The 11,564-nt window shown below is 50.0% G+C and overlaps 1 protein-coding gene across 2 annotated transcripts; it reads right to left on the bottom strand.

The window, feature by feature from the left end:
- Positions 1–1,647: 1,647 nt before the first annotated feature.
- LOC116239763 (uncharacterized) lies at positions 1,648–10,393 on the bottom strand. 2 transcript variants are annotated; one of them, XM_090131915.1, is made up of 4 exons: positions 3,972–10,378; positions 3,792–3,852; positions 3,223–3,437; positions 1,648–2,751 (listed from the first exon to the last, which is right to left on the bottom strand). In XM_090131915.1, exons 1-4 carry the CDS (start codon positions 4,068–4,070, stop codon positions 2,005–2,007), a joined length of 1,122 nt encoding a protein of 373 aa, XP_089988041.1. In that variant the 5' UTR covers positions 4,071–10,378; the 3' UTR covers positions 1,648–2,004. The 2 variants fall into 2 exon arrangements, with proteins under 2 accessions (XP_089988041.1, XP_031465823.2); XM_031609963.2 differs by having other exon boundaries at positions 1,648–3,437; positions 3,972–10,393.
- Between the last annotated feature and the right edge of the window lie 1,171 nt (positions 10,394–11,564).

An 11,564-nucleotide genomic window follows, 5' to 3' on the forward strand; every position in this document is an offset into this window, starting at 1 on the left:
CAATAACCCCATGCAGTGCTACAGGCTTGGAACTGAGTGGCTGGATGACTGTGAAGAGGAAAGGGACCTGGGAGTGTTGGTTGATGCTTGGCTGAACATGAGCCGACAGTGAGCCCAGGAAGCCAAGTGGCCCAATGTCATCCTGGCCTGCATTAGAAATAGTGTGGCTAGCAGGAACAGGGAGGTAATAATCAGCCTGTACTCAGCACTGGTGAAGCTACACCTTGAGTACTATGTTCAGTTTTGGGAACCTCAATACTAGAAAGACATGGAGGCTCTGGAACATGGAAATGAAACTGGTGAGCAATTTGGAGCACAAGTTTTACAAGGAGCGGCTGAGGGAGCTGGGATTGTGTAGACTGTAGAAGAGGAGATTCAGGGGATATCTCATTGCACGCTACAAATTCCTGAAGGGAGGTTGTGATGAGGAAGGGTTTGGCCTCTTCTTCCAGGCAACAAACAGGACCCGAGGAATTGACAACATGTTGGCCACCAGGTTGGTCAAGCAGGATTTGCTCTTGGTGAGGCCTTGCTGGTTCTCCCATATAACCTCACTGCCTTCCATGTGGCTTAAGCATGCCATCCAGGAGGATCTGCTCCATCATCTTCCTCTGCACAGCGGTGAGACTGACAGGTTGGTAGTCATCCTTTTTACCTTTTTTAAAAATGGAATACAGAGGAGATTTAGATTAGACATAAGGAAAAGCTTTTTCTGTCAGAGTGGTCAGGCACTGGAATGACCTGCCCCGGGGAGGTGGTGGGGTCGCTGTCCCTGGCAGTGTTCAAGAGGCGTCTGGATGAGGAGCTGCAAGATATGGTTTAGTAGCTTGTGGTAGCAATGGTAATGGGAGGACAGTTGGACTAGATCATCTTGTAGGTCCTTTCCAACCTTGTGATTCTACGATTCTGTGATTCAAATTTGTCTCAGTGCTGCTCAGCCTCCAGGACAGCAGCCTCCTGGTTGGGCCCCCAGAGCAGCTCTGGGGAGGAGCAGTGTGTGTGACTAGTGCTCAGATGAAAAGGGCACAGCTCCCGTCTTGGTGGCAAAGCCGAGTGACCAGCTAGTCTGTATCTGTGCATCCTGGCGAGCCAGAAATTGGTCCACAAGAGAACAGAAGTTACTGTCAGATAATTGGGAGTGACTGGAGGCTGCTTCACAAACGTGAGAACCGTATTCTTTATATATGCACTGTTTGGCCAGCGCAAGGGAGAATTTGGGCAACAGATCCCATTCTGCGGCCTTAGTTACTGCTTCATGCTGTCTTTCCCATCCTGATCCCCACAGACTGGGCTGGGCTGACTCCTGGATCAGAAGCTAAGGTGAGCCAAAGGACTTGCCCTGCGCTACCTCAAGCCTGCCTGCCTGTAGAAGGAGGTGATGGCCAGTTCCTGGTGCTGTGGGAGCCTGCAGTCTCCTCGCAGCAGCATGAGGTGGTGCAGGACTTGGTTCTGTGCCTCCAGATGAGTCACAAAGCCCCAGGCTGCTCCCAAGGCATAGCCAGAAGAAGCTCCAGCCAATTTGTCCTGGCTTATCCTAATCCCCATGTCCTCCTTTGGGACAACTCACCTTCCCTGGTACTGCTGAGCCCATCTCCTACCTCGATCCCCAGGGAGGCCCCACAGAGAAAGCTCTTTGGCACAAATAAATAAACTTATTTATTTTAAAAAATAAAGATTTTTTTGAAGAGAAGGGGCGCTGCTGAACCTGGCCCTTCCTCTCCTTACAGGCAAGATGGATGGGCTTAGAGTCAGAGGTCCTTGGCATTTAGGGCATCGAGCACATCTTTGCCCAGGCTACGTAGACCTTCTTGTCAGTTGGTATGGCTGCAGCATCCCGGGCATGGTGCGAGTGGCACGATTTCTTGGAGCCACAGCCAAGGTCACTGCAGGGCTATAATGATGAGCTGCGTCAGGTGGTGGTATTCTGTTGTGCTTCACAGAATGTTACACTGTCAGGTGGAAAGCTGCTGCATTCTGCTTTGGTGCTCCAGTTGCTCTCCTAGGTCACTTCTTCCACCAGGACCACCATTTGTGTCCTTTGGGGCCTGCCTCAGCCCAGCTTGCCTCAGATGGTGCAGTCACGTATGTGCTGGTGGACTCCTTCTCCCAGGACGCTGCTGACTGCAGCGGATGGCCTGAAATGAGGCTGTTGCCAAGGTGCTTCAGCTTCATGGAGCGGATGTGGAGCTCCAGGGTCTCACGCTCCTCCTCAGTCAGGAACCGAGCCTCACAGCTGTAGAAGTACATGGGGACCAGGCGGGATCCCGGTGCCTTGGCCCCACGCTGCTGTCTCCTGTCCTGGTCAGGATGGAGGAGGCACTTCCTCTTGGGTACGGAGACTGGCTCAGCCTGTGTTGGCTGTAAATTTTGCAGCAGTTCTGTGGGCCTCCGCGCTGAAGTACAGAGGAGTTGAAACTTTAGCTCCAGGCATTTTCTGTCTGTGTGCATGGAAAGCTTCCCACAAGTCACCTGACTGAGCTGCAGTTTTGAGATGTTGTCAGGCACTGCCCTGTGGTGCTGCCTGCTGATAGCTTTAATGTCAGCCACACGCAGATCTGAGGCGCCCATTTGACTGCTGTTGTCCTTTAGCCGTGCTGCTTCGGCTGGGCCAGGAAGTGCTGCTCTAGCCATTGGACGTTCTGTCTCCTTAGGTGCCGAGCACAGAGGCAAAGGAATCTTTGCTGACTCCTTGGGCTGGCCCTGGTAGTGCTGCTGTCTCTTCCTGGGATGCCCCTGGGCCTCAGCCTGGCCCTGGAAATAGAGAACAAAATGAGATTCTGAGAAAGACCCATACTCTGGGGAAGCAGAAGCAGTGGGGAGGCATGGCACCAGTGGGTTCTGGGAGATCTCAGTAGGGTTGGGGCCCTCCCACTGTTTCAGCTCTTGCTTCTTAAGAATGTTGCCTGCCGTGCAGTTACCCTTGGCCTGCAGCAAGGGGCTCAGACGGTGCTGCAGCAGAGGCTCAGTCTGCCCTGGCTTGATGAGCTTGGGCAGGACGGAGCAGCATTGCCTTTTCCTTGCCTGCAGCTGGGAGAATAACAGCCATTCGTGCAGGGCCCTCAGGTGCACTTTCAGGCTTTTCCATGCCACATGCATGCTCAGGGATTTGTGGGCTCCAGCACTCCACGTGGATCCAGGGGTGCAGACTGGCACCGGCTCTGTCGGTGCACTGCCAGGCACAGTCAAGGAGTGGTCATAGCCTTTTCTGGGACAGCATCGAACCTCAGAGGAGCTGCAACAGTGGCACGACAGGCTGTTCTGCTTCACCAGTTCCTCCAGGTCCCTCCAGGCCGCCTGCCAGAAGTCAGGGTCCAGCACAGACCTGTGCCCAGGCAGCCCTGACAGGACCAGCTGCTGGAGCTCCTGGTTGGCCTTACTGCAGGGGCACCACGGCTTGCACTGGGAGCTGCTGTGTTTGGCTGCCTGTCTCTCAGCACCTGCAAAACAGGGAGAAGTGGGCTGGGGACTCCGGGGATGCTCTGGGCCAGGCATGTCCAATCTGCGGCCTGTGGGCCTCGTGCAGCCTGGTACAGCTGTCACTGCAGCCTCGCTTCTGCCCCATGTCACCTGCAGCTCTGCCCTGCTGAGAGGCCCAGTCCGGCCCTGAGCACACACCCACCACAGCCCAGGGAAGACAAAAGTTTGCATGCCCGTGCCCTGGGCCCATCTGGCCAGGCTGCACTGTGTCAGGTTGTGGGCCGCAGCTCAGCTGCTCCGAGAGGCCAGGTCCTGCCTGGGGATGGATGCTCCTGGGCAAGCCTGCGGCTCAGGCTGACCCTCAGAGAGCTCACCTGGTTCTGGTGCCACTGCTCGCCTCCACCATCTCCTCCACCGCAAGCGTCGTCTGCCAGCCTGTAGGCACATGGACATGGCACAGTTACGCTCCTGAGGGGTCCCACATAGTTGACCCCGACTCACCCAGCCATGAGTCCCCCAGCCACAAGTCACCCCCACCCTCGTATCTCCTCTACCCGTAGGTTTCGGATCACGGTGAGCAGGAAGATTCCGGCCACCAGGAACATGAGGCCATAGAGAAGGATAAGGGTAACAGGGATAAAGAGAGCTGCCATCAACCATCACTAAACGCTGGTCACGGCCGCAATAGCAGAGGTGGAACCACCCCTCTGAACTCAGAATTGAGTTCAGCTATGCTGACATCACAGTGCTGCCCACCCACCCCTGGAACCATGAGGTGGAGCCTGGATGGGGCACTCTGCCTCCTGCTGCCTACCCACACTCTTCACGCAGGCCTCCATCTTGTTATGAGGGCCCCTCCAAGATGGCAGCAGTTGAGGTCCATATCCCTCTGATTTGTCTTCCCAGTAGAGCTAATCTCTTCCAGCTGATCTCTACATTTCCCAAGGATTCTGCCTGCATCCTGTCTTATGTTGCCCTGCATCCAACCGCCCAACTGCCACCCCCAAGCCCAGTAAACCATGTCCCCAAGTGACACATCTACACATTTCTTGAACACCCCAGGAACGGTGACTCCACCACTTTCCTGAGTAGTCCAGCCTGTCCCAGTGCTGTTCTTGTTCTTGTTCTTGGCCATTCAAGAAGAAATTTTCCCGTATCAAACCTGGACCTCCCTTGGTACAACTTAAGGCTTTTCCTTCTCATCTTGTTGCTGTTACCTGGGAGAACAGGCCAACCCCCACCTTGCTACAACCTCCCTTCAGGTTGTAGTAGGGAGAAATAACGTCTCCAGACTAAACAACACAGTTCTTTCAACCACTCCCTATAAGATCTGTGCTTCAGACCCTTAACCGGCTTCATTGCTCTTCCCTGGACACGCTTCTGCACCTCAGTGTCTGTCTTGTAGTGAAGGGCCCGTAACTGAACATGTACTCCAGGTGCAGCCTCACTGTTGCCGAGTGCAGAGGAACAATCACATCCTTGGTCCTGCTGACGATACTGTGACACCGTTACTGACACAAGTCAGGATGCCTTTGGTTGTCTTGGCTATTTGGGCACATTGCTGGCAAACGTTCAGATGGCTCTTGACTAATGCCCCCAGATCGTTCTCCAACATCCACTCTGCCCCAGGCTTGTAGCTCTGCAGGGGGTTGTTGTGACTCAGGTGCAGGACCTGGCACTTGGTCTTGCTGAGCCTCATACCACTGATCTGCATCTGTCATCTGCAAACTTCCCGAGGGTATGAGCTCTTGTTCTTTTTGTCAACCTCTTCCAAGTTCAGTTCAAGCTGAGCCTGCAATATGCAGTTGCATCTCGGAAGGCCAACTGTATTCTAGGCTGCATTAAAAGAGGAATGGCCAGCAGGAAGAGGGAGGTGATTGTCCCCTTCTTCTCTTCTCTTGTGAGGCCCCACCTGGAGTACTGTGTCCAGACCTGGGGCCCCCAGTAGAAGAAAGACAAGGAGCAGGTCCAGAGGAGGGCCACTAAGATGATCAGAGGGCTGGAACTCCTTTCCTATGAAGAAAGGTTGAGGGAACTGGGCTTGTTTAGCTCAGAGAAGAGAAAGCTTCCGGGAGACCTCATTGTGGCCTTCCAATACTTGAAGGAAGCATATAAAGAGGAGGGAGAAAGATTGCTTACTGGAGATGATAGTGATAGGACAAGGTGGGATGATTTTAAACTAATGCAGGGAGGTTTAGGTTAGATTAGGAGGAAGTTTTCCACACAGAGGGTGGTGACGCACTGGAACAGGCTGCCCAGAGCGGCTGTGGATGCCCCATCCCTGGAGGCATTTAAGGGCAGGATGGATGTATCTCTGGGCAGCCTGGTCTGGTGGTTGGTGACCCTGCACAAAGCAGGGGGGTTGAAACTAGATGATCATTTTCTCTTTCAACCTGGGCCATTCTATGATTCTATGATTCTAAGCTGAGCCTTGGCTTTTCTGAGCTTATCCCTATGCAACCTAGCAGTTTCTGTATATTCTTCCCACAGTACCTGTCACTGTTTCCACTGCCAGTGTGTTTTCCTCTCACTCTCCAGTTTGACCAGCAGGTCCCAGTTCAGTCACACAGGTCTCTTGCCTTCCTTTCCCAGTATGCTACACCTGGCTTTGGAGAGCTCCTGTGCTCTGAGGAAAGCCTCCTTAAAGATCTGCCAGCTTTGACAAGAGGACCGTTTTCAAGAGGACAGTTTCTCAGGGTGTCTTGATTAATTCCCCTAGGATCTGGAAGCTAGCTTTCCTCAGGTTTAGCTTCCTAATTTTACTCTTTGCCTGTCTCATATCCATCCAGAGCCTGAACTCAACCATAGTATGGTCACTACTGCCCAGGCAGCCTTCAGTCCCAGTATTGCCAATCAGTTCATTTATGCTGGTGAGAAACATGTCCAGTATTGCATACCTCTTTGTGGGGCCATCAATTATTTGACTCAGGAATCTATCCTCAGTACATTTCAGGAGCATCCTGGATTGCCTATAGCTCATTGTGCTACTTTTCTAGCAGGTGTCCAAGCAGGACATGCACTTGCGATTGCGACACTTTCTGTAGCTGGAGGTAGAAGACCTCATCGACAGGCTCTGGCTGATCTGGTGGCCTGTAGTAGACAGAGATCACAAGACTCCCTTTGCTGCCTTGGTCTCTAATTGTCACCCCTAGGCTGTTGACTTGCTTATGATTGCTCTTTAGGGAGAGCTCTTCACATTCTATTTCCTTCCTGATGTAGATAGAAACACCCCCTCCCCTCTTTTCTTGTCTGTGCCTTCTGTAGCCATTGATAGCCACACTCCAGTCGTGGGAATCATGCCACCAGGTTTCGGTGACAACTGTATTGTGGTTTTCTAGTAGCATAAGCTCCTCCTGCTTGTTTCCCAAACTGCATGTATTGGCGTAGAGGCACTTCAGCTTGGTAGCTGGTCTTGTCACTTCCTTAAAGAATGACTCCTTAAGTCCTTTTAGGTATTTCCCTTTATTTCCTCCATTGCCATCTCCCATTGCCCCAGCATCACTGCTTCACCATCCTACAGCTTTGTATGTGCTACTATGTTGCCACCACCTCTCAAGGCAGCAGCTCCTTCAAGGTCTCTGCCAGCGCTCTCTAACATAGTTAAGTCTTCCTGTACCTTACTGTGGGAAGGATCACTGTCACTCCTGCCCATTCAGACCTAGTTTAAAGCTCTCCCAATGAGCTTTTTCCCGAGAATCCTTTTCCCTCTTTGAGAAACGCAAACCCCACCTAGTGCCCACAAACCCAGGACCATATAGGCTAATTGGCTGTCAAAAAGAACAAAGTTCTGGCAGTGGCACCAGCCCCAAAGCCAGATATTTAAAGCTAATCTCCTCTGATTTGTTTCCTTCTTCTGCCATGCTACACCTTGTTTGCCTAGTGGCAGGCTTTACACACACAGGTGGGTTCGGCCACTGTCACTCCTGGCTGTGTCCACACCGCGTCAGTACTGCTGAACGTCAGAGGCTGCTCAGTCCCTTCCTAACGGCTTTTTCTGCAATGTTTTACCTCAGATTTACCTTTCTGCAAAGGCTCTGGGTGCAAATTTCTGCTATGCAGCTTACTTGCCTGAAGTTTTGCTAAAATCTCCCCTTCTTTAGTTTAAAACCATTCCCCCTTGTCCTATCACTATCTATCATGTCCTATCATGTAAGAAGTTGTTCCCTCTCCTGTTTATAATCTCCCTTTAAGTACTGGAAGGCCACAGTGATGTTTCCCCACTGCCTTCTCTTCTCCAGGATGAACAATCCCAGCTCCCCCAGCCTGTCTTCACAGGAGAGGTGCTCCAGCTCTCTGATCCTCCTTTGGACCCTCTCCAGCAGCTTCACATCTTTTCTGTGTTGTGGGCCTCAGACCTGGATGCAGTACTATAGATGGGGCCTCACAAGGGCAGAGTAAAAGAGGACAATCACCTCCCTTGCCCCACTGTCCAGTCCTCTTCTGATGCAACAAAGGATACCATTGGCCTTTCATCCTGCGAGCACATGTTGCTGGCTCATGTTATGTTTTTCTTCAACCAGAACCTGAGTCCTTCTCAGGAGGGTTACTCTCAAGGAGTTCTTTTTTCTTCCACTTTGTATACACATCTGGGATTACCTCAACCCAAGTGCAAAACCCTGTGCTTTGCTTTGTTGAACCTCATTAGTTTCACAAGGGCTCACTTTTTGAGTTTATTAAGATCCCTCTGGATGGCATCGCTTCCTTCTGCCATATCAGCTGCACCCCTCAGCTTGGTATCATCAACAAATTTGTTGAGAGTGCACTCAATCCCATCATCTGTACCACTGACAAAGATGCTAAAGGGTACTGGTCCAAGGACAGCGCTCTGGTAGACACCATTCATCACCTGCCTCCACCTGGATGTAAAGCCACTGACCACAACCCTCTGACTGGGACCTTCCAACAGATTCCTTATCTAATGAATAGTCCACTCTTCAAATCCACACCTCCCCAGTTTTGAGATAAGAATGTGGTGCAAGACCATGTCAAAGGCCTTGCACAAATCCAGGTAGATGACATCTGTTGCCCTCCCTTTGTCCACTGATGCCATCACTCCACTGTAGAAGGCCACCAGATTGGTCAGCCACAAACTCCACTTGGTGAAGCTGGCTGACTCAGATCACCTGCTCACAGAATCACAGAATCACAGAATGGCCAGGGTTGGAAGAAACCTCAAGGATCATCAATCTCCAACCCCCCCTGCCACAGGCAGGGCCACCGACCTCCCCATTTAATACTAGACCAGGCTGTCCAGGGCCCCATCCAATCTGCCCTTGAACACCACCAGGGACAGGGCATCCACAACCTCTCTGGGCAGCCTGTTCCAGCACCTCACCACACTCTCCGTAAGGAACTTCCCCCTGACATCCAACCTAAATCTTCCCTCCCTCAACTTAAAACCATTTCCCCTTGTCCTGCAATTATCAACCCTTTCAAAGAGTTGATTCCCCTCCTGTTTGTATGCTCCCTTTAGGTACTGAAAGGCTGCAGTGAGGTCACCCCGCAGCCTTCTCTTCTCCAGGCTGAACAAGCCCAGCTGTCTCAGCTTGTCTTCGTAGGGGAGGTGCTCCAGTTCCCTGATCATCTTCATGGCTCTCCACTGGACCCTCTCCAACAGTTCTCTGTCTTTCTTGTACTGGGGGCTCCAGACCTGGACACAGTACTCCAGATGGGGCCTCACAAGAGCAGAGTAGAGGGGGACAATCACCTCCCTGTCCCTGCTGGCCACCCCTCTTCTGATGGAGCCCAGAATACCATCTGCTTTCTGAGCTGCAAGAGCACACTGCTGGCTCATGGTAAGCTTTTCATCTATCAGTACCCCCAGGTCCTTCTCTGCAGGGCTGTTCTCAAGGACCACTCCTTCCAGTCTGTAGGGATGCCTGGGATTCCCCCTGGCCCAAGTGCAAAACCTTGCACTTTGCTGTGTTGAACCTCATTAGATTCACCGAGGCCCACCTTTCAAGCCTGTTGAGGTCTCTCTGAATGGCATCCCTTCCTTCCCCCATGTCAACCGCACCACCCAGCTTAGTGTCATCAGCAAACTTGCTGAGGGTGCACTCGATTCCGTCATCGGTGTCATTGATAAAGATGTTAAAGAGCATGGATTCCAAGACAGACCCTGGGGGATGCCGCTCATTACCAGCCTCCACCTGGACATAGAACCATTAATCACCACTGTCTGTCTGTGGCCTTTTAACAAATTTCTTATGTATCGAGTGGTCCACCCGTCAAATCCACATCCCTCCAATTTGGAGATAAGGATGTGGTGGGGGACCATGTTGAAGGCCTTGCTCAAGTCCAGGTAAATGACATCGGTCGCCTTCTCCTTGTCCACCAATGCTGTCACTCCATCATAGAAGTCCACCAGATTGGCTAAGTATGACTTTACCCTGGTGAAGCCATGCTGGCAGTCTCGGATCACACGCTCATTCCTGATCCTCATTCCATGTGATCAAGCATGTCATCCAGGAGGATCTGTTCCATGATCTTCCCAGGCACAGAGGTGAGACTCACCGGCCTGTAGTTCCCGGGGTCCTCCTTGCTCCCTTTCTTGTAAATGGGAGTGACGTGACCTTTCCTCTAGTCATCTGGGACCTCACCTGACAGCCATGACTTTTCAAATATATGGATGGGATGATGTTCATCCCCCATGTGTCCTAATGTTTTCAATGTGGATCTGTTCTACGACCTTCCCAGACACAGAGAGGAGGCTCATCATCATGTAGTACCCTTGGAGAGGGACTAGGAAAATCCCTTTCTGAGGGAGGTACTAAGTTACTCAATTTTTCATGAGTACATGTCAACTACTGCCAGAGAAGAGATAGTTAAATGTAATATTTAATAAATGTGGAAGGGGAAATGGTCTGAGCAATTCCTGTTCCTTGTTTAGATAGTGCTGATGAGAGATACATGACAAAAGACTATTTTCAGTTTGATTCTATAGATAGGAGGTTTGTGTGGTAGCTTTGAGTATAACCTATATTTAAAGTTAAAGCTAAATAACCATACCTGCAACCATAACTTTTCTGTGAGCTTCAAGGTAGTGGTTAGAGGGATGGCAGTGATTTAACATGGAGAAGAAGCTACCTGTGCTGGCTGTTAGATGGAGTTAGCCAACGTGTGTGAGTGAGTCTGGGTAGGAGAATCCAACAGGATGTGGGGGAGGGCCTCTACCCAGTTCTCCACCAAGCAAGCTATACACTTGTTCAAGCCAGCTTCTCCAGAAAAATGCTGTGAGAAACAGTGTCAAACGCTTTAATAAAATCCAGTTAGACAGCATTCACAACTTTAAATACTGCATAATCTCCTATTATACAGGTCTTCATATTTTTGAGAAAATATTCTGTAGTCTGAAAAAGTAATCTAAATTTTTTTCTTCTCCAAGATATGAGGTAGTACACTGAAATAAAAGGAGGTGAAGGACAATTATCCTTCAAAGCTTAATACCATTTCATGGATGTGAATGAAAATTTTGCCATGGAAATTCATAACTGGCTCATATGAATTTCAGAGCTTTTTAGCTTTAAAGAATAAGGGCTTTTGGTTTTGATTTCTTACTGCTTTTTATTTAGAAAATGTTGAACAAATTCAAGCCTTTCTGACCTAATTCTGTATTCAAGACTATTTGTCTGCAAGCAGGGATCTCCGATGATATTAACATCCATCTGCCCCAATCTTCCATCCACAGTACCACTCTCAAAGTTGCTGTTTGTTACAAAGCACCCATTATGCTATTAATGTCAAAGAATAATTCACTCAAATCCTTTCCCTCTACTAGGAATGTATAATGTGGGTTTCTGTTTGTCTCTGTTTGGAATGGCAGCCACAATCTGATTGGAGGGTAAATGTGTAGATTGATAATATAATTGTTTTCTATATAAATATTGTCATGTAACAAAGCAGGAAGAGCAATAATCTCTGTCTGATGACTGGACAGATCTAATTGTACACATCAAGCTATATCAACAAATTAATTACACTTGTGAAAGATTTCTTCAATATTCCAACTTAAAAGCAAACTTCTGGTATTGAACTGTTCTTATCTTTGTGTTGTTTTGATACCATAGACCTTGTTAGTAGTATAGCTAGTATCTAGTTTGTATATAGTAGTTATAGTATATAGTATTCAGTTAGTAGCATAGTTAGTA

The sequence above is a fragment of the Phasianus colchicus genome, chromosome Z, assembly GCF_987193195.1.
Source record: "Phasianus colchicus chromosome Z, bPhaCol1.hap1.1, whole genome shotgun sequence".
Taxonomy (NCBI): Eukaryota; Metazoa; Chordata; class Aves; order Galliformes; family Phasianidae; genus Phasianus; species Phasianus colchicus.